The sequence below is a fragment of the Micropterus salmoides genome, unplaced genomic scaffold, assembly GCF_014851395.1.
Source record: "Micropterus salmoides isolate LMB-PRFRI ecotype aquatic unplaced genomic scaffold, ASM1485139v1 Ms_hic_scaffold_12, whole genome shotgun sequence".
In the NCBI taxonomy this organism is placed as follows: domain Eukaryota; kingdom Metazoa; phylum Chordata; class Actinopteri; order Centrarchiformes; family Centrarchidae; genus Micropterus; species Micropterus salmoides.
Window position 1 is genome coordinate 4,471,107 of NW_024040263.1, and position 23,810 is coordinate 4,494,916.

At 40.1% G+C, this 23,810-nt stretch overlaps 1 protein-coding gene across 2 annotated transcripts in view; it reads right to left on the minus strand.

The window, feature by feature from the left end:
- The window catches only part of LOC119898741 (protein sidekick-1-like), a 240,671-nt gene that overhangs the window by 3,224 nt on the left and 213,637 nt on the right, over positions 1–23,810 (minus strand). For both annotated transcript variants that reach the window (XM_038712948.1, XM_038712947.1), the window contains 15 exons: positions 17,956–18,157; positions 14,485–14,588; positions 14,247–14,317; positions 13,341–13,479; positions 10,881–10,937; positions 10,613–10,714; positions 9,539–9,654; positions 5,571–5,757; positions 5,322–5,459; positions 5,059–5,220; positions 3,278–3,403; positions 2,613–2,777; positions 1,932–2,069; positions 386–506; positions 125–254 (listed from right to left, as the gene is read on the minus strand). In XM_038712948.1, the coding sequence (XP_038568876.1) occupies positions 125–254; positions 386–506; positions 1,932–2,069; positions 2,613–2,777; positions 3,278–3,403; positions 5,059–5,220; positions 5,322–5,459; positions 5,571–5,757; positions 9,539–9,654; positions 10,613–10,714; positions 10,881–10,937; positions 13,341–13,479; positions 14,247–14,317; positions 14,485–14,588; positions 17,956–18,157 (1,958 nt within the window). The remainder of the gene's footprint in view (positions 1–124; positions 255–385; positions 507–1,931; positions 2,070–2,612; positions 2,778–3,277; positions 3,404–5,058; positions 5,221–5,321; positions 5,460–5,570; positions 5,758–9,538; positions 9,655–10,612; positions 10,715–10,880; positions 10,938–13,340; positions 13,480–14,246; positions 14,318–14,484; positions 14,589–17,955; positions 18,158–23,810) is intronic.

A 23,810-nucleotide genomic window follows, 5' to 3' on the forward strand; every position in this document is an offset into this window, starting at 1 on the left:
AGTTGAGAAATTATACAAATGAGGGGAGAGATAAGGAATGACATGCGACTAACGTGTCTGGTCGGACTCCAAACCTGGACACTGGATTAGGCCAAAAAAAAAAGGGAGAGAGAGAGATATATACCTCTGACTCAGAGACCTCAGTGGGTTTCTCTGTGAGTGTGGTGCTCTCAGTGAGCACAGCTCCGTTATAGTTGTTACAGATGTCCTCGTCAGAGTAGTGAAGACCACCTGGACTGGGCCTGGGAGGAGACCTGGATGCACACATTAATAATGCATGTAACATCTAAAGAAAATCAAATAACAAATCAAGGAAGGTATGTGTGTGTGTGTGTGTGTGTGTGTGTGTGTGTGTGTGTGTGTGTGTGAATGAATGAGTGCACACCTGGTCCCGTTTTTCTTCAGGAAGGAGTTCTTGGTGTTGAGCGTTCTGCTGTTGAGCTCCAGAGCAGTGAAACCTCCGTTGTCCAGAGTCACTGACTCCTCCACTGTGGACATGTGCTTACCTGGAGGAAAATAAAAGGAATCAGATGGTTCAGATAAATACTAGAATTCAAAGCAGTTCAGTCGTTCGTATGGGGCAGGAGCTGAGAATTTGTTTGAGAAATGAGTTTATGAGCAATCTCCAGTTTTATTCATTGTGTATTCAGCTACCTATCAGGCCTGAGAATAAGAAGCAAATGAATCTAGGATACATAATGGCACTCAGGTAATAACGACACAGGATACCTCCATAATGTATCTGCCAATAACCATAAAAAATGGAGCAATAAAGGAAACAAAGTCAAAATTTTTATTTGCTGTTGCTCACTGACTGCCGTACATTCTTCTCTTGTGTCTATGTGCTCCTCCTGCCTACAGCACCTGCCTCCCTCTTTTTGATCACTCCACTGCCCAGAGGTTGTGCCAAGGTTTCCGTGGAAACTCAAATGAACAGCTGTCCTGATGTAACCTGCGCTTGTCAGGGCTAACTTTGTATTACAGATGCTGGCATGCACACAGCGACTGTACCAGCGCTGCTGCGCCCACAACTGAGAATATCACAGGAAGCCTGAGAGGAGAAGAAACTCAGATGAAAACAGGAAGAAAAGCCTCAACATGAAGAACCGAAGCTTTAGAAGAGTAACTTGGGGCAATGCATCAGACAAACTAATATTTTTTTTGTCATAATGAGGAGGCAGTTTGTTCTTCAATCCATGTTAGTAAGCATCCCTGAGTAAGACTGATCCCTCCAGCTCCAGGCTGCTGAGCTCTCTGGCTGACCCTGTGGAGGTAGTAGTAGGAAAAACTGGGAAGTGATTTAGTATTAGTTAAAATACTATAAATGAGAATAAGACGATATAAGTTTTGGAAATTAAACTCAAGTCACTCTCGTTCTAGATAAACTACATCTCACTTGGGATTTTTTAATTAACTTGCATGACCTATGTTAATACTAAAACCTAGTGTTAATTAAAAAGCTTATTTTCAACACCAAAAGCCATATTAAAAAACCTACAGAATTTACATCGGGGCTTCAGGGAGATCATATTTGCCAAAATGCTTCAGGGTGCTGAAGGAACAAGAATGACCTTGTTTTCCTCTCTCATACGGCCCTTACAGGTGGCAGTGGTCCTGTAGGAACAGCACTTTCAGAGGCAATTTTGTTCTACAAACAGTACAAGTAAAGTGATGCAGCGTGTAAGCCAACTTTTCAGAATCACAAATAGTGGAGTGGAGTGTTATAAACCAGTACCCTGTTGATGGTGACTCAAAGTGACTGAGGAGACAAAAAAATTCATCCTTTGCCAAAAAACATCCCCAAAAATGTAGCACATGCCAACAAACAATTACCTTTGTTTTATGAGCGCCATGTTGCCACACATCTGAATGAATGCCACCACTGGGGCACCCTAAAGAAGCATTACATTAAAGCCATCAGAGCCACAGACCTGTGCCGCAGGCCTTGTACTTGGTGTTGTGTCCATGCAGCAGCAGCGTGAAGACCAGGACCAGAATGAGGATGAGTCCCACCAGAGCCATGACCAATAGGAACCACCACTCCTCATAGAACGGACGCTCTGACAGCGCTGCAGATGGGGAGAGGAGCGGACAGGGGGGGAGAGAGAAGGACGAATAATGAGGGACATATCGGCTTCTCTTTTGCTTTAGTTTAACCTGAAGCAATGGTTTGTACCACAGGACCAGAGAACAATATTCAGAGCCTGTATATGATACTTTTAGAGGACGGACTCTTTAACTGAAACTCATCCTGCTGATTCTTAGACACAAACACTTGAGATGATTGGAAGTGTTTCTTCCCTCAGATCAGTTGAGTAGGTAAGAGAGAGGAAGTTGAATAAATTTCTGGATTGAAGACTTTTAATTACTCACTTAATTCATTGATAAATATCCGAATTTGGAGTTGTGCCAAAGTTGTGCTTTCTGCTTGTGCAATAACCACAGTGGAAGTTGCGTGACTCCGCCTCTAGATGGCAGCAGACACAAAACGATCACACTGTTTCCTACTGATTCGAAATTTAGTCAAACCCCAATTAAACAAGTTGGATCACCCTGGACTTGTTCATTAGCCTGACCTCCACTTGTGTGTGTGTGTGTGTGTGTGCGTTTACCAGCGAGAGCAGCAGTGGGTGTACTTGGTTGTCCGTAACCATAGCGATTAACAGCGATGACTCTGAACTCGTAGCTGATCCCCGACCTCAGGCGCTCCAGCGGCACTGAAACGGACCTGCTGCTGGGCGGGAGGAGTCTGATGAAGGAATCCCACACTCCTTCATCTGCAGAAGGAAAGACGGAGGTTGTGTCACAGTTTGATGGATGGGCCGACAAAGACGAGAGAAAGGACGCTTCATTTGAGAATAATTCCCTTTCCAACGTCAGACGTGATTACAGAAAATTATAAATCGTCAAATTAAATGTTAAATGATAATGATAATGTGGTGAAGACGATGATTACTGTTATTAGTATTAATAAAAGGGGTATTATCATTATTATCAGTAGTAGAATAATACCAGTCTACAATCTCTCCAGCAGTGTGTTCAAACAGCTTGCCACGGACGTTTCCTTCCTGCAGCACACCTCTGGTAATCTTTATTAGAAAATTGCTGCTGACTTGATTTGCACAGCAGGTCTCAACGAATGAATCTCAGTGGTTTAGCGCTAGGTACTACTTAACTTCCCTCTTGACAAATGAAAAGAATTGGTGCACGTGATGAAAAGGTGTATGCCAGGTAAGTTAGTGGCTGACCGGTGTGTGGCGTTTGTGTTTGAGCTTACCTGAGGGACGAGCCTCAATAACGTATCCGGTGACAGGTGCTGCACCAATATCTCCTTCTGACCAGTGGATAGTGAGCGCTGAGGATGTCTTTGTGATGGAGATGTCTGCAGGTGACCCTGGGGAGCCTGGAGTATCAGAGGGACACACACTTGTTTTAGTCACTTAACCTTTACTTTAATCACTTGTTAGTTTGTTAGTTTATTGATGTAACTGTAACAATACAAACATATAAAATAACTTTACACGATCAAATAAAAAACTAAACAGTAAATTACAGTGTATATATATGTACGTACAATATAGTTCTGTCAGCACATTTTCATGCAGGTATGTGACATAACTAAGACTCTTGTCTGTGTCTATAAACAATGAACTAAGATCATTTGAGTAATGCTTAAATTGACATGGATTACATCTGAGGATATAATAGCACATGTTTTTCATTGTGTATGTCAGTGTTTTTTCAATTGAAAAACAACCTGAACAAGCCTAACCTAAACCTAATTCTAAGCCTAACCAAAAACCAAGTCTTGACGTTTTATGTCCCTAAATGGGAGTATAGTCCAGAGGCGAAATGATTAGTCGATAAATTGATTTGTCATTAGCTGGCCATCGGGAGCAAGTCTGGCAAGCTTATTGGCCTGGAGTGTCAGGCTAGTGTTAAAATGCTAAATGAAATGGATAAATCAAAGAGAAAACAACACAGTCCCTCAGAACTGAAGACCGTCAGCCCCCCCGCCTGCTTTTAACCTGATTGTCTGTCATCACACGTGATTGGCATGCCCATACACATCAGCACAATGTTCAGTCAGTGCATGGGGTGCATGTGGCCGAGCAGTGTGGAGAAAAACACGGACAGTACAAAAGGAGGAGGGAGTGCATTGAAAGGAGGAAAGAGGCGCTAAATGCAGTAAAATTACAGATATCTGTACGAACAAGGGACGTGGTTGGTATTTAAAAAAGAACAATCACACTAGTAGCGCCGCCCTCAGCACATTACATCACAATTAGCTTTATTACAGTTACATTATTAATTACAGTTCAGTCTATGTTTTAAAAAACTTAATCATGCTATGTAGGAAAGGAGGAGATGTGTATTTCTGGAAATAATCTGGAAAATAAAGGCTGGCATTCTCTTTTCTGACAGGTTGAAGTATCTCCAGTTACTCAGAGCTACCAGAACTTCATAATGATTAAGTCCAGTCTGACCTCTGAGGAAATGCCAGATGCAAAACAAACACTTCACAAGTGCACAAAAATATATATATATTATATATATGAATATAAGATGTGTTACTGGCTTACACAGTTAACAGAAAAATAATATTTCAACAAAAGCTTACAGTATAGGCTTACATGGTCAGTTGTGTATGGCATGAATGTGGAGATTGGCCTGGACTGACATTATATTCCCAACCTGTATTATTATCCTAGTCCGTCCCTGGTTATCAGTTATTTTTCAAGCCAAAAATGCCAAATATTTGGCAGTTAAAGCTTCTCAATGTGAGTTTGAGCTGTTGTTCTCTATCATTGAATATCTTTGGGTGTTGCGCTGTTGGTTAGACATTTTATAGACTTAACAATTAATGAGTTAATAGAGAAAGGAATCTGCAGAATAATCAATTAATTAATTAAAATAATGGTTAGTTGCAGCTCTATCTGAGTTCCCATAATGGGACTAAATAAACAGATATTTGTTCCAACACAACATGATTAACATAAGACACACACACACACACACACACACACACACACACACATGGATTGTGACCATGATTACCTTGCACAGGCTGAGCAGTGATGTTTGCTTGTATGGGTGGTCCATAGCTGACTGTGAGTGCCTGAACGTTGAACGTGTATGTCACTCCTTTGATCAGGTCTCGAACCTTCAGCCATTTCTGCCAGCTGCCTCTCACATCCACTGTCACCACTTTACTCACTCCTGTTCTCACACAGACAATTCAAAAGAAATGTCAGCGTACTCCTCAACATGTATTTGTGTGTGTGTGTGTGTGTGTGTGTGTATAAAGCATGCGTGCGTACCTTGTACAGGACCAGTGGGCTGGTAGATGACCCTGTAGCCCTCCAGCTGTCCATTAGGAGTGAGTGGAGCTCCCCAGGACACATTGACACTTCCTCCTGTCACCTCGGAGAAGGACAGGTAGCTGGGCTGGCTGGGAGCTACATGACACATGGAGGGTGAAAAATTAAATAAGAGGAATAAAGGGAAAACACTTTCATTTGAAGCTTGTTAATTTTGTTTTAGGGAATCAAACTGTAACCAGTGCCTACCAGACTGCAGAGTGCGGGTCCCCCGGGGTTCACTGGGTGGGCCGTCTCCAGCCGTGTTGAACGCAGTGAGAGTGACCAGGTAAGGTGTGTAGCTGGTCAGGTTGGTGAGGTGCACACAGGTGTCTGGCACAAAAATCACCTTGACCTTCTCACTCTGGTTCTGCTTGTCCCTCTCCCAGTAGTGGATCTGCAACACAGGACAACACCATAAATAACACTGCATCAGTTTTTCTCCTAACACCTTCCACTGCATCTGTTTTTCTCCTCTCGCTCTTCATTTCTACCAACTATATATATCATTTACTTTCAGTCCATTCCTCCTAATCGATCCATATAATAAACAAGTGCTCATGTTGTGTTTTACAAGGAGCAGAAGTTGATTATGGAGAGATTTGTTTTGGTTTGGACAGTTTAACAGAAGGGTAGAGTAGGTGTAATTTCTTATTACAGATACCATTGGTCTGGTCTGAACATACACATATTACTTTGTCTCTACTTCAAGCAAAAAAATCTTAACATAGCTAAGGACAATAGACACATTTTCCTTCTTTACAGACTACCCGGTACATGTTCGGTGACGTTAAAATTACATTTAAAAGCATAATGCCGTGTTTTTGATTTCCAAAACATCCAATTTATTACTTTTACTGGAAATTTGGGATTTTTCAGAGAGTTCTGATTTACAGTATGACGCCTAGTAATAGAGAAGTGCCTGAAAACCAAACCAACATGGATGCCTTATATCTGCCAGAGTCGTTCAAAGTAATTAGATGTAAATTTATTGTATATAGGTCTATATTTTCAATGCACCATATTTTTAAACCTCACACGACCAACTCTTGCAATCGCACAACATGAGATTTGCTCATTTGAACCAATTCAGGTAATCAATCAATCACAAATGTAGAATGTAGTCCATGTGTGTTGCATTTTAAGATACCTATGTGAGCCGCATGCCACTTCCTGCCTGACTGTCCATGCTCATGTGGAACCAAGAATCATGGACGTGGCCATTAACCGTCATGACATTGGCTAGTAATGAAGACACATGGGCTACTACGGTCCGTCCCTGTAACAAAGGTCACCTGACAATTGAACCCAGTATGATTAGATCAATGTTAAGACCATGTAGCTTGTGAATGTCACAATTTAACGATGCCAAAAATAGCTTTGTTCAATAAAACATATTCACGTTATGATGAAGTAGGTTTAAAGTTTATCCTCTGTGTTAGTTATCATTAAGAAATATTGTTTCTGTGGTATTTTGGCACCTTAGACAGACCAATTTATCACTGTAACTGTGCTGATTTGAGAAATTACTGGCTTTGAAAAAACAACATATTTTAGAAATTCTGAATGTGTGACTTTTATATTGTAGTGTAGGTCACACACTTTTAATGAAACAGGCTGTATATAATGAATATGACATCTTGCTGCCAGTAAACAGCCTATATAAATGCATATCCAGTAACATAATCTGTTTAATGCACTAAAACAGCTTGCCTTCTGCTCTTAATGCTACTGGACAGGTGCATATCCAGTGTAATTTGCTTTAAATCTGCACTTTTACAAATCACTGCATGTTGTTTAATCCTAGCTGAATGTAGAGGAAATATTTTTATCTATTAATGTCTTAAACAACATCGTAAAGCCCAGCAAAAAAGGCTTGGTTTGATAGGGAACTGCCTTGACTCCCCTTACACATACAACCATATCAGATACACACTAACAGCAAGGTTACAGAGGTGGTTGAGCCTCATGCATTAGAAATAAATCAGAAAAAGCTTTCTGGGTGAGAAAATAGCCACAGCCGCTGTTATCATTGTTATGATGGTTACTTAATTTTAAGCTTAAACATTTTAGCTTTAACTGCAAATTCACAGAAAAACAAACATGTATCAGAGGAGTTCATTCAGACTGTAATCAGATCACAAAATGGTGGCTTTTGTAAGCACAGACGGACGGGACAGGCAGTTTTCTGTGTGTCGGTCGATCGAAAGTGAGAACCTGCCAGATACTGATACGATGTAATTGATTTGGCACCAGCTATGACTGTCTGCTGTCTTATGAATTATCATAATAAATGTAGGTTCAGCAGTGTGAAACAATAACATGGTAAATAGATCTTTAATGATACCTGACATTTATCAGGGGTGTTTAAAAACATTTTTAGTATTCAATTGCCAGCAATTGATGGCAAAAGTGATTTATGTTAATGTTTTTATTTGGTAATTCAAGTGAATATATATATAAAAGCTGCTACATATATTCTAAACTGTTTTTTTCCTGCAACATAAATTGTCTCTGTGCAGTTTGGTTTAAAAAGTAAAACAGCCAAGAGCTACGTTTGGGATCCATTTTTATTATTCCTAACAAAAAGCACTACAAAGCGCCTTAAGCTATATTTACAACTTCCAGACTTCGAAGTAGCAGCTTATGAGTAGCACTTGAGGGCAGCATTATACCATCTCTGTCCTTCCACATGCTCTTAGAATAATGAGTTAGAGAATAACCCATCCATATACTCACTTTAAAATAAAAATGTATTGCCTTGTGCATAAAAGGGGTGTTTTCATTTAGGCAACATCCCTTATAAATCTTTATTATCATGGTTTAGTAGAAAGTCCAGGCCATTTTGTAATCCACTCTTCTGGTGTTCCGAGGATCTATTTTTGTATTTGATATGAGTGTGAAAAATCAGGGTTAGTCAAAAAAACAGTTTGAAGCTGCCATGAATGAACATGGTCTTGATATGATCAAGACCAAGAAGATCAAGAACCTTAATTGGATTTTCCAACCATCTCCTTTGTTAAAGAGTCGATTTAGGATCTTAAGTCTTGATGAAAAACAGGATGTTTGTTTTGCAAAGGAGGAAACATCTTATTATTTTCAGGTTTTTGTTTGTGTCTGTAGCACTTCTATTAGAAATGACTGACATATTTTGGTGGGAATTGCATGATGGATGTTGTTGCTATTGTCTTTAAGTTGAAAATTGTCTCATGAGTAAAAAGAAAAATCTGTAGATGATTGATGATTTGTACAAAATCTTTTCATCTGGTGCGTGTGATAAAGTCCACTTGACAGGACGAGCATGTTTTGGTATTACCTGTTACCACTTACCCATCACGTTGAGTGTGTTTAACAAGCCCTCTAGAGCATTACAGTAAACTTCAACTGTCAAAAAATACACTTGTAATGAAGTTTACCTTTAGTCCTACCTGCTGTCTATGCTGCTCATGGAGCAGAGTAGGAGTGTTAACATAAGTCAGAGCCTATGAATTCATTAAACATTCTTTCTTTGCTCAATTTTTTCTTGTCTTAAATCTCGTTAACCCCCTCTGCCTCACACTTCCCTCCCGGTGTCCATTCGTCTCTCGTAGTTTAAACGAATTCCCTCGATCCTCTCCTCTAATCAGGATTCTACAGGGATCACTTGCTCATCTCATTCCTTCACTCGGCAAATATTACATTCCCTTCTTTCTTCTCCAATCCCCCTCTACTCTGGCAGAAATCAATGTGTCTAAAGCAGGACAGATAACCTTGTGTTTGAAGTACTAAGAGCGAAGGGGTGGGACAGGGGAGTTGAGGGGGAGAGACAGGCAGACGAGTGATATTGAAACCATTAAAGGATATTCAGATTCTTCCTATAACTTAATTCTCTGTCTTCCTCTCTTCTCTATAGGACACTTGAAGGTGCATCAGAGCAAAACCCCTCCAAGACAAGAGGAGAGATATTTAAAATGGATTATTCAAAGCCCCATGAGGCAAACTATGATTTGTGATATTGGGCTATATAGATTACCTGACTTAAATACAGAGAGAAGTAGTGCTGTGTGCTCTTCTGTCACATGAACACACATGCTATAAGTACTCTTCTGTGAGAGTGTTTGGGTCTTTGTTTTGTCTTTGCATGAGTCTGCCACAAGATATTCTTTGTGTGTATACGTGTTTGTTTTCCTGCGTGTCACCTTGTATCCTTGGATGAGTCCATTCTGGGTCTCGAGGGGTGGGGTGTCCCAGGTCACTTCCAGGATGGAGGGAGACACAGCTGACACTCTGATAGACTGAGGGGCCACTGATGGCGCTGCAGAAGGAGAGGTGTTTCGTTAGACAGTTAGTGTGTGTGTGTGTGTGTGTGTGTGTGTGTGTGCGCACAGCTGAGTGTTAGTGGGAAATAGGGAAGATATGTTCTTCCCTTCCAATTAGAGTGAGCCTAAGGCAATACCTTGTTACTCCACTGTGCCACACATATGCATGAACACTCAGCAGTGTGCACTTGAGGCTAGAGAAAAGGCCATATCACCCCATTTCATCATCCCCCTCCAACGGTTTCTGCATCCCCGTCCCGCTCCCCCTGCTTATCCTCACCTCTCACTCGTCTGCATGTGTATGGCCTACACGCACACACACTACACACATACCCTTTGAATATGGATGCAATGTTGGTCCAATGGAGGGAGTGTGAGAGAAATTGCAAAATTGGCGTGTGGGTGTTACGATCCTAACATGCAGATCTGCTCACCTGCACTCTTACCTCCTCACCTACTAGTACTAGTAGTGTGTGTGTGTGTGTGTGTTTCTGCATGTGAGTATAAGAGAGATATATTTGCACTCCTATCTGTCTAGTGGACCCCCCCCCCCCAAAACACACATGCACACACCCACAAACACAGAATATAAGTGGGCCTTTCAAAGACAATGTCACTCAACGGGCAGTAAGCGCAAGACAGGAAGCGTGAACAGGACAAAGAAAGACAAGGAGAGAGCGACAAGAGCACTGGACAAGAGTGACAGAAAGCAGAGACAGAGAAAAAAAACCTCAAGGCTAACTCAAGGTCCCTTTACTATTTTCTTACAGAGGTTTCAACCATATCCCACAGTCTTCAAAAGCACATGATGTGCTTTGGATAAAATCATGACAGCTACTGAACTTGTATGTGAAAGCGTGCGCTTGAAAGCTATGGAAAAAGTGTAAACCTTCACAAAAGAAGACGTGTAGATCACTCATTGAAATCTAACAGCTTGATACTGTTTCCACCTACCTGCCTCCCCAACAGACACCTCAACTGGTGTGGAGGGTGGGCTCTCTCCGATGATATTGTAGCTTGTCATAACAATCTGGTAGCGTTTGAACTTCTTTAGTTCTACAAATAAAAACAAATACTTACATTTACATTTACACAACATGCATGTACATTTGTTGTTATGTGTTCTTCTTATTGTAGAAGCTGGTTGCTTATCAGGTTTGCTAAAATAAACATAAACATTTCCCAAGACCTTTTCTTCCCAGTTCCACCTAAAATTACTTACGTGTCAACTCAAACTCTGTTAGTGAAGCGCTGCTGACTGTCTTGAAGGTGCTCTTGGCTTGGGTAGAGTGAGAGAAAGATAGATGAAGAGTAAATCAATACATGTTTCAAGTTCAACAATAAACTGTGCAATTATAATGCCATTCAATAAAATGACTGTGTTTAAGAGGAACACGTTTGAAAGATGTTTCAACACCGTCGTCAGACTCAGGGGACAGTGGATGGAAAGAGAACTGTCCAATCTAGTCGAGCAGATCAATCTGCTACATATAAAAAGCACTTCAGGCTGAAAAGTGAATAGCAATATTTTAATATTGCAAAATTATAGTTCTCATAAGAAAACAATGGTCTGGTGAGGGCCATTTGTTCTGTCTCTCAACATGGTGACACAGTTCAACCCCGGTCCCTGCCCTGATGTGGACACGTCTGAAAAAATCTTTTTCTTCTCAGACCTTTGCAAAAAGCACTGCAAAATGGAATACGTTGAAAGTGCTGGCCTTTGCACAGCATCATACACCATTAAAAAGATATTTTAATAAACACTAAAGTATGATTGTCAGGTTATACACTTTATAGAAACATTGTCATTGTCATGCTCTTGGGGTTTTGTGTGGTATTTTTCTGTTATTTTGATTGCCTCTGTGTTTTTGTTTAGGTTTGGTTAGTTGATCATTGCCTCCTTGTTCTCTGTTGTATTTGGTTTCACATGTCCTTGTGTATTGTCGCTAGCTTTACTTCCTGTTTTTTTTTCTAGCGATCAGTTTCACGTGTTTTTGTCTAGCTTAGCTTCCTGTCTGCTGATTGCCTATGTGTCTCACCTGTGTTAATGTGTGTGTATATATTGTTCTCAGTTCTGTTTAGTCCTTGTGGTGTCATCGTCTATTGTTGAGTGTTCTGCCTCGTGCGCTGTTTCCCTGTTCCCTGGAATATTCCCTGTGTTTTGGATTGTTTCTGCCCCTTGGATTTACCTTTTGTTTGGACTCACCGTGAATTAAGAAGTAAGCCTGTTCTGTTAGCACTCCTGTTTTGTTTGGACTGAATAAATCTTCATTTGAACTGCAACCTCCTCGTCAGTGTCTGCATTTTGGGTCCACACTCCTGTTTCCCTGCCGTAACACTCAGCCAGCGTGATAGTCATATTTATTGTTACAAGGCAAACTTTTTTCACCTGATCCTCTCTATTGATGCTTATTTTGTGATCTTTAACATAATACTGACACTTTCATGGCCATTGATATTTTTACTATGAAAACAAAACCAACAGCTAGTCTTGGTAAAGAGGTGGAATTTATGATATAATGAAATTTTTAACTTGTGCAATCATCTGACAACAAGAATGGAGTCAACCATCTGCCTTGTTTTCACAATGTACATGATAAGGACATGCAGCTTTCTAAAATCCTAAAGCAACTGACCATTCACTAAACCCTTTCCCCAAACAGTGATTGTCCAATCATAGCTTTGTAACCACAACTAGGTAGGACAGACCTGTAAAGTTTTCAATATCGCCACATGTTTAAGCGGTGTGCCTGGGACTGTAGGACAATTACCTTTTAAAGAGTGTGGCGGGTGGTGTCGTGTGGTGTCGTGTGTTTGTTTGTGTTTGTTTGTTTTACCTTCTCAAACCACAAGAGCAAAAGTGCAAGGAATATGTATTTATATATTCCTTGTATGTGTAAAAAAAATAAAATAATAATAATAAAAAAAAAATATTTAAAAAGGAACTTGGAAATAAATACGATTCTATATCTGAGTCTGAACAATGTTAAAAGTTTATTTGCGCTAATTTAAGCAGCAATTGTTGGCATGTCTGGCTAACCCACTACCGCTTGCAGTAACAAAGCGTTATTTCCAAGGCCAAAAAACACATCATTAACTAACTACATTAGTTTGTGTAGTAACAATTTACAGTTTTTATTACAAAAAGCATGATTCATGTTTGATAACTATATTAGTTAGTCCTCATCCAAAAAGCCCTTTCTCTTTTAATTTTAAAAGTAAAACAATAAATGAAAATAAGTATGTAAGCTGAGGGTTATGCAAACAGGGTTATGATAGAAGTAAATAATTTGATTATTTAAAAGTAAATAAAAATTAATCCTTATCATTCTTAGAATACTAGGACTATCTATAGCTCTACACTGCGATACAAGAATGTACACGGTTTGTGCTCGGGCGCTAATGATGTTTTTTTGGTGTGCTTCTACATGGATCAAATGGATAAAATTAGTCAGCTTGACACATTAAAAGTCAGAGAATGTGTTCTTAACCAACTCGCTAACATTAGCGACAGAGTCAGAGCCCTGCTTTTGTGTACCTTTTGTGTCTGCAATCAAGAACCACTAGTTTCAAAAATTTACACTTTTTAAACTGTGTATGTGCTGTGTGAAGTCAAACCGGCACAGCAACAGTAACTAAGGGGGGTGTGGCTTAGCGAACAATTAACATCAGTACTACTCACTTGTAATGAGGGCACTTGTGGTGTTGTTTTTGGTTGCCTGGACTTCTGCTTCAGCGAAACTGGAGGTGTTTACTGGGAGCTCTCTATAATACAGCCGGTACCCAGTCAACATCCCGTTAATACTGTCATCACTGGGGCGCTGAAAACATACAAACAAGCACACACAGGCACATGTAAAGAAGTATCCATTTCTCAAAAAGAAACTTCTGAGAATTCTGGACTATGCTCATTTTAGTCTTCTTGGTGTACTGAGGTGACTGACAGGACGCTGGCAGAGCAGTATTTTATCAGCAGAGTCCACTTTAAAGGGCTGGTGGATTGGTCTGGCTGTAACCCGCACAGACAAAGTGATGCTTCGGTGGGTTTGGCACTCTTGTAAAGGACGATGAAAATTGCTGGTTACTTTGTTTTTCATTGCCTACTTCTGCTCTGACATAAGGCTAGAAGGAGTGAGAGAAGACACTTCCAAACTGAAGAGGAAGAGTGACAAGCAGTGTAGCAGCCAGGCTGTATTTATTGTCTATTCACATGTCACTGTTTTTTCCCTTTCTACTTTTTCCTCTGTTGCTGTGCATTGCTGATGTTTACTTCTCTCACCCTCTAATGTCTCCCCTGCAGTTATATCATCACTAAGATTTTGATAATTTCTCCCCCCCAGCCAGCACTGTCTGTCTCTCCGTCTGTCCGCCCCTCACTCTTGCCATCCCTCCAATCTGTTTGTGTTGCCCTCTGACTTTCCCTGCTTCAATAAATAATGATAAGTGCATCCAAAGACACAAACACACACTTACAAACACCGCAAACAGTAAGTAAGCAGGGGTATCATTCTAGGCGATTAGCCTGCACTCAGAATGTTATTGTGCAGGTATCTCAGGGGTCACTGTTGTGTTAGAAGGCTGAAAATACCTTCCACTGCACCAGGACTGAGGTAGTGGTTGTTGGTTTCACTGCCAGGATCACTGGAGGCTCATCAGGCACTGGACAGAAAACACAGAGAAAGAGAGTGAGGAAGAAAAAGACATACAGACACAAAAAAACCTCTGGCCAACCATTTTACAGTCCTCCTTTATTATGTTTTCAAATCCACATATTTCCTTCTTCCTTCTTTCCTCCCCTGCTCCATTGTGTGTTCCCAGTCTCTCACCATCCTGCAGAGTTGTAACCGCCTCCGTCTCTTTGCTGAGGACACTGTCTCCTACATCGTTGGTGGCCAGCATACGAAACTTGTATGATGTAAAGGGCTTCAGCCTATAAACACAAACATACACATTGACACATGTACAGCTGGGCACAAAGCAAATTTTTTTTGCCTTTATTGGATAGTGACAGCTGCAGAGAAAGACAGGAAAGGTGGGAGGGAGAGGGGATGTTGGGGGTTGGAATCGAACCAGCGCCGCTGCAGTGAGGACTCCTTAATGGAGCATTAATGGTGAGCTATCGAGGTACCACATGCATTGCATTTGTAATTCAGTCAATAACACAACAGGGAATATAGCTTTAAAGAACCAAGTGGAATTTTCATTGTAAACTAATTTTTGGTTTCTCACCAAAGAGCATTGTAAGACCTTACAAACACAAAAGACATTTGTAAAGCATTCTCTTCATGTTTTGACTGCATTGTTTACAGGATCTCCTATTTCTCCACCACAAAAACACACAAAAAGGCACATGTTCTATGCAAGACACAAACAAAACACACACAGCTCTACAGCACCGCAACTGGTCATAAATTCCACCCTCCCAAACCACCTTCACCCCCTCTCATTCTCCCACTCTTTCAGTGGCCCTTGAAGAGCAGACAAGGTCTTGAATAATGATCATCTTACACCTTTACTAATTGTCTCCACTGTCAAATTATTGTTTTTACTGCCATACTACCACAATATCTTATCTGCATTTCTCCTCTGTGCAAGGTGAATGCATTAATAAGCACAGAATAACAATTTTACATCATCATTTTAAAAACACTTCACTCTAGAGCCACTTACAATCAGCCCCATGTACATGCAACCATTGTTAGGGACTAGGTGAATGAGTCTGAACTACCATGCCTTATAGCATGCTAATAGTTTAAATGTACCCTTGCCTGCACATTGTGGGAATTTGTTTAAAATTTAAAAAGGACATACGGCAAAAACAGTAATTTGTCCAAATATTTTATTGATTTAACCTAACCTTATTAACAAGAGTTAACAGGAGCAATTTAATAATTTGTTAGTCATTCCACCCTTCTTCTGCCACTGCATACACATCTACATAAAGGTCCATCTTTAGACTTTATTTACAGAGTGACTTCGAGCCTACAGAGGACCAGTTAGAAATTCAGAAGGCAACAGGAGAACTGCTCAAGTGTCTTCTTGTATAATAATGAGCCGGGCCCAATAAGAGACAGGAAAAGGCCCTATGGGGTTATGGGTATCGTAGGAATAAAACATCAAAGGCACCAAGCTCAAAGAGGGTGGGGTACCAACAGCACTGGGAGGATGTTAAGGACAATGTTTCAAAATGTGTGTAATGTGTGTGTGTCCATGTGTGCATCAGCCTGGGGACTTCAATGTTTTGGTTCCAAAGACATCTCTGTGGAAAACAACAATTAAGGATAGATAACAAGTAAGTATGAGTGCGAGCATGTGGAGATGTGAGCTAATTCCTCCATCCGGCGATGTAATGAGAACATTCAGTGATAGAATGAGCTCAAAAACGGCATCAAAACAACTACAGCAGCACCGCCATCATGGCAGATAGACTCTCTCCCCGAGGCAGGTTGAAACAGGCTGATGCAGACACACAGTGAGAGCACTCTTCAGCATCTCAAATAGCCCTGTGATAGCTCGCGACGGAGAGCTCACAAACAGCCACGAAGATACATGTGGGGAACACACACACTACACACAAGTAAAGCCTTATCATAGTGCTGCTACTCTGACTGTCAGGGAAGTTGGAGTAGCCATCGAGTCTGACCACTATCACCTGCTGCCATAATGACAGTCTCAACAGGGAGAAGAGGATGGTGGAATAATGAGGGAGGGATGGAGGAAGCTGGAACAGGAATGATACCCTCTTCCAGGGGATCAGTGGATGTGATGCATTGGGATGAATAAACAAAATAATACATGCCTTATGGTTTTTGAAAGCACTGGCTGTTGATGGATGGAAGGGGGGGGGGGGGGGGTAAGGAGGTGGTGACAACAAGAAGCGATGACACATGAAAAGGTAAAAATGGTTGTAGAGAGACACCATGGACAAACGGCAGACACAAACTTGAAAGCGTGAAGGCAGAGTCAGAAAAAAGGTATTAAGAGAAAAAGAGAGCAGTTCCTGCTGTGCCTGTGTGATTAGGTGACTGAGATCCTCCTCGTTTCTGCAGTGATTATGATTACTCTGCTCTCCCTGGTGGGTTTTTTGTGGTTTATGTTGTGTTTTTTTTTGCTCCACAAACCTTTTCGGTACATCATGTGCTAAATAAATGAAACTTTTCCTCCTGTGTTCGAATTCTCTGTTGTTTACTTTGAGAATTCACAGCATCCCCCTCTCTCTGTCCAATCTTCTCCCCATGGAAGCATAAACATTACTAGATTTTTTACAGACTGCTTTAACTGATTCAAGGACAGCATGTCATGCTAAACAACATTTGGATGTTAGGGCTCTGTAAGGAAAGCAAAAAACAGTAATGTGGAATTTTTATTCCTGTTTTCTCCAAGGATGTTTGAGATGGCCTAATTGACTGTTAGGTAACCCCAGCCTCCCCTTAGAAATGCCTGTCAAGCTTTCTTTGCTTGCACAGCACATATGCAGCTTACAATGATCACTCTGGCAGCTTTACCACTTCAAATTTATCAGCTGAAATGGCAACTGCTAGCTAGCTAATTAAACTAATGTTAGTTCCACAAGTTACTTAAAAACGGAGTCTTATTACAACAAGGATCTTGTAAAAGGGTCTTGCATGATACCACCCTAAAAAGACTGAGACTAAAGCTAAAACAGGTCCCAGGCAAAAAGTCTGCATCCAGCTGATGATCCACGAAGAAGACATGGAGATAAAGAAACAGCATTGTACTAAAGTGTGGAGCCAGTTAGCCTAGTGTTATGAATATGATAAGGAAAATGTAAGCTCAGATTGTTTCATTCTAATATAATCCTGTCGAACAGCAGACAGAGATTAGATTTATGCTTTAGTACAGGAGTTACTAGAGTGTAAATTTTCCCAAATCCAGTAACGAGCAGGACAGAGGTGCTAATGTTTGACAAAACTCTGATAGCATCCTCCACTCAGTGGAGGAATCCTACACAGTGGATGTGCTGTTGTGGATAAAGCTTTATAATGTAACCTGTAACTGCCATGGAAGGGTCGCGGAAGTAATGGGTTATCACTGTGGTCAATATGTTTACAGTTTATGTTAAAGCAAACAAACAGTTTATTCCATTCCTTACTTTTTTGCACTTGTGCTTTTATTTTTGGAAACACTAAAAAAGACACCACCCTCCAAACTTTTAATATAGCGTATACAATACTGGACAGTCAACTAGCATTCAAAATTTATTACGCTGCCGCCCCACAAGCAGATATGTATGTGTGTGTGTGTGTGTGTGTGACTGTACATATGTGCACGAGTACCTGTTAACGGTCCAGGTGGTCACATTATGCAAGATGTCTGCGGTGTGTGTCTTCCAGTCTCCGTTGGGCAGCTCTTTGACCTGCAGAGTGAAGTACCTCAGCGGGGAAGACCCTGAACCACCTGTAACCCAGAGGAGGCGAAGACGGCGAGATTCGACCCCGTCCTGAGGAACAGACAACTTCCTGGGTGGCTGGGGACGCTCTGTGGATATGGTAAGGACAGGGAAAGATGGAAGTTAAAAAAAGAGAAGAGTGGGAGGAGACAAAAGAGGCAGAGGAGAGATGAGAGGGGAAGAAAGAGAGTAGAAAAAGTGATGTGACAAAGATCACAACAGGGGAATTGAAGTGGTAGAAGGAGAAGGAAAAGAGAGCAACACATTAAAATTTCAAGAGCAATTACAACTTGATAAAAATATATATTGATTATAATTGATAATCTGATGCATTATAAACATTCATTAATATAAAATGATGTCCTCTAGTAGTTTAACATTGTGTGATTGTGTTACCACATACCACTACATACATACATGTGTGTGTACTTTTGTTCATCATAGACTTCATATAAGGTATCTCTAGCTTTAGATAGACAGTTGGGTGACAAAGTAAAGAACAGAGCATTGCACATTTAGTCAAGAAGTTGCTGGATGAAAAAGATAGACAATTAAAAAAAGTCAAAACATCTTCACAGGAGCCTCCAGAACAGCTCCAATGCTCTTATTTTAACTAGAATTATTTTATTTACACATTGCTACCTGTAATGATCTTTCCTTTCATTTGTCTGCTGTCACAGTTATAAAGGGGTACTTCCTCTGACGTCTTTGTCATGTAAAAAGCAGATTAAAGACCCCTCAGATACCTCACCAAGAAACCTGTTTTTAAGTGGAAATCTAGCTAACATGATGTTTAAGAAATCCGTTTAATGCAGAGAGCCGACTGTAACCCAGTTACTTCCCTGACAGAAACGTCTGCATTGAATATGTTTTGCCACTCATTAATTCAGGGGGTTCTTTTAATCTGCCTTCTGTCTGTAACTATACATGTTGAAATGAATTATCTGGACCAATGGAGACTGCTATGGATAGGGATGTGTTTTGTGACCGAAATAGCCCCGTAACGAGTAGAATTGAAACATCTCCAGTCAAACCAGTACTTCGATCGATACTTTTTGTAACCAGATTGCGGCAAAAAATGACAATGATTTGTATGGTTTTGCTTGCAGACAAACATGCAAACAGCACACGAAAGAAAGAGCACGCCTTTTTTCCTTATGTGCCTGCACCATAGACTGTATAAAAAAGGCCTACACAAGTCCATGTGTGATTTTAACAGCCGCTCACCTTCGGCTGCGGTTTCAGGCATGTTCGTCACTGTTGCATGTTTATTGCCACAACTTGCTTTCCGTTGGTTTCATCTTCTGGTATCATTTAACACTTCTCTGTGCATTTTTATTTGCTATTCACATCACTTGTCGTTGATCGATCGCTGCGTTCCATTACATTAATTAAACGCTTTTGTGGCGCAGCAGCGATCAGCTGATTTTACTCATGCTTCAGGTGTAGTTGGTTTGATCAGCTGGATGTGCAGCCGCTCTTTTCCTCCGTTTGTGAGTCTTTAGTGTAGTTAAGTGAGTTGTATAAACAGACTCCTTACTCGTTCTATATTTGTGACAGACAAACACTCTCGGATATCTTTTAAGGTTATTTATCGAAAGTTAACAAAATAATTTTCCGTTGTTTACTTTCAACAAAGGTATCAAAAAAATACCACAACTTATTTGGTCAGTAAACTATTTCACTACTTCAAATATCAAAAAAAACTCCCAAGCTGTTGTCTTTCCCCTTATAGGCTAATACAACCAGTGAGGATGACCTAATTAGGATGAGGAGCGATCTGATACAATTGCCCAATACTTTTATTTAACAGTTATTTGAAACAAGAAAAAAATAAAATAGTTAACCTTGCTTGTCCATAACAACATCAATAGACTACCAATCAACTACTATGGTTATGGCTTCAACAGGTGGCCTTATGAAAAGTATCGAATGAAGTACTCAATTAGTATCGGTACCAATAGGGTACTAGTTTTGGTACTGGTATCGTAAAACTTCAAATGATACCCAACGGTAGCTACTGACCAAATTCTGTAAATACCTTGTAATACAGGCAGCCTACATCTACATCACATAAACATTGACTGTTGCAATACATATGTTAAATGAAACAAGACATATTACCACTGCAGCATCAAAGAAACAATTTTTCAACAGATTGCTGGTGTGTGTGTGTGTGTGTCTTTGCTTTTCAATTAGAAGATGAAAGATGGCTCTGGGAGTCAGTTTCTTTGCACAACTGTGTTGGCAGTAGCTGTGTGATTAGTAGACGTGTGTGTACACACATGCATGCACGCACACAAACAAACAAAAGCACACGGTTGGGGGGCATAACTGTTTAATTTCAGGGGCATCAGGTTATTGATTTAGTCTAGAAATAAAAGCATTATCGATTCTCTCTGAAGTTTAATTAATCTGCACTTATGTTCTCAAACGTGCACACAAGCACAGGCACACACACACACGAACACAAGGTCTTGCCTTTCTTCATTCATCCTTATCACAAGTAATTTAAGTAAAATCTGTTTGCCTCCCTTCTTCCCTCATGCCCTTATTCTTCAGTCCCTTCAAGATTTGACTATCCTCTCCCTCTTTTGTTTTCCTGATACCATCTGTGTCTCCCTGTCTGTTCTCCTCTTGTTCCATTCCACAGTTAAGATCATGTTCTGATAATAAACTCATAATTGTCAGAAGTGCTGTCCTTTTAGCACTTACACGGCTGTTTACTGCTACGCAAGGGAGAGGAGTGTGCTAGAAGTGATGGGTAGAGAAAAAAAAGAGACTGTTTGTACTAGAGGGGAAAAAAATATGGTTGTAGGGAGATGAATTCTGCTAAATATGATATTGTCCATTACTTTATCAGTCATCACCCACTTGGAGACAAAAATCAGCACAGATTATTCCCTCTAGTGGGAAGTGCGGTTTTCTCTAAATAATTCATGCACATGCACACAACCTCCCATGCCTATACACACACATGCACACTCAAAAAGCCAATTTTCTTTGTCTAGAGATTAAGTTGGTCTCTTCAGCATCATCAGAAAGAAATCTCTATTAGGCTATTCTGTCCATCTCCCAGTGAAAATGGGCCATTTTGTTACTGAAGTGGAACAGAGAACCCCTGAATTCTATTTTAAAGAAATCCTGATAATGATGCTGCCGATGTTATGATATCTGATCCAATTAAAATGCCCTACACAAGCTGACAGCTCTGAATAGAATATCTGACATCATGATTCCAGGTTTTCATAAAAAAAAAAAAAAAAAAATCACTCCACTGTCACATTTCAATATAGGAACTTTTGTAGCATTTCAATGCTTTACTAGACATACACAGTGCCAGCTGACAGAGAAAATTGGAGAGAGCGATCAAGGATGACATATATCAAAGCCTGTGAGACACGTTCAAACCATAGTTATTCATGCGTTAGCTTACTGAGACGACAGAACCACTGGAAATTCCTTTTTAAAGTGATATTTCACTTTAGTGGGATAGGTCTTCTCAGTTCAGGATTGGTCAAACTTCTTATTTTTTATTATGAATCTTAACTTTTTATTATGAATTTTCAGCCACATTTTCAAAACAACATGTATGTCATTTAATGCTCCTTGCTTCTCTAAAAACATAAGTTACAAGAGTACATGATAAGACATATGAACATTTAAGTCAATAAAGATTATTGACATTTGGAAAGGAATACTGGTGAAAGAAAACAAAAATATCAGTCTAGCTACTATAATCAATATTTTTTTATTTAATAATATAATAATTTAATTTAATAACACTAGATTAATGTGAAAGGTGTCGTTTATAGTAACCTATAGAGAATTATCACATGGCTCTGCATTTTCCAGCCTATTCAGAGTGTTTTAACATCTTTTAGCTCACTGACTTGGTGTTACAGCCCACAACCTTCTTGTCTTACTTCACTCTTGCTTTCTCATCAGTGTAGTTTTCAGCAAAAAGCTCTAAAAACCCACTGTACTGCCTTCCAAGCACCAAACTGCACTCAAAGTTAGCACCTAGCTGGTGAAGATATAGCCTCAGGTGTTGATGGAGATTAAAAATAGAGCTACAAGAGAGTGAATATTGGACTTACATTCATCAGGTGGACACATAATATGTAATGATGATGTAATCATCTTCTGTCCTAACTCTATAATGGAAGCAGTCAGGTTTCCCAGGCTATGCTAGGCTGACAAACACCGCAGTATAAAGCATGGGAACATGCTGTCATGTAACAGTAGTGACTCAGCGTGTAGTTGTAACACACATTGATATGCTGTATATGTATGATGGAACTGTAGTATTGACTATTATGGCTTGTAGCTTTATCTAACACAGTTAAACAATATGGTTAAGTTTATGTTATGGACTACATACCACTATCTACAACACATTCTTATTTGTAGGTGTCTTCTTTGGTGTTCTTATTTTGTATTAAAACCAATTCAGCAAGTTTCAAGAAACATCCATCCATGCGATTCCTGTTTGCTTACGTTATCGTCAACTGCTGTTTCTTGCCTTACTAATGTTAATGTAATACAGGGCCATTTCTACCTTGACATCTTTTGTCAGTTTGTTCCAGTATGTTACCTTCTCTTGTCATCGTGAAATCAAAAATCTTTTATCACGAGTAACCAAAAATAGAACCTGTGTTGTCTAGTCAATATGCACACACCTGCAGCCTATCTACGGCAGATTAGCCTCCCACATCTTCAGAATAAAAGTCAGATTTTACTGATCATTCTGATTATGATCAGTAAATACTTTCTTTTTCATAACTGTGCAAATTGTAACCATTGGTGAGACAGTAAAGAATAATGAATCTTCAAATGGCAGCAGTTTCTAAATTGAAGGGAAAATAACTGCACTACTCTACCTCTTTCAAAGTCAAGTCACTGTAAAATCTTTTTGGCCACTAACTGTGTGTTGGAGGATATATCTCTTCTGTTACAGATATTTGGAGACAAAACTGTCTTAGGAGAGTTACAGTCACTGCTTAGCCTCCTAAATCTTGCCATAGGCAAGGGCTGTCATACTGTGTTTGAGTGTGTTTCTGTTTTAAAATTCCTAGTTTATACACTATGATGAAGCAAGTGACTGCTAAAATTACATGAATTGTTTAAGAGAAATTTGCAACACTTTTGCTGCCCTAAAAGAGAAAATTACCATGACTGCAGAGTGTTGATAGAACTATTGATCAATAGTAATTAGCTTAGTTTAGAATCTAAGATTAATGGCATTCAGATCTTAGTTTCAGCTCTCTCCTGGCAAAAAAAGACTTCCCAACTGCTGCCATTTCAACACATTGCCAGTCTGATTCTTTTTCTCACCTATTAACTGTGCATTTTTCACCAGCCCACAACAGAGCATTGTCCTATGAGAAAGTAGATAGTGTTGCGAGACAGTTGCATGAGAAAGCTAATAATCCTTGTTGTCTCACTAAACAAGTCAATTAAGTTTAGCCTGTTTGGTGGAAGGAATCAACAGACTGAATGCAGCGATTGTCTTTGATGGACTACTGTTGCATGGACCACCCAGGCAGTTTTTGGAACTCCTTACTCTCCCCGCTGCAGGAGGGCTAATACCTGGTGATTTTAATATCTACATTTACTGCCAAGCAGCTTCCCATTCACTGGAGTTTCTAAATGTCATTTCGTCCTGTTCTGTATGTAAAATGTCCCACACACACTGGAAAGGTCATACTTTTTTTGTGCTAATATTTGGAGCCCATTAAC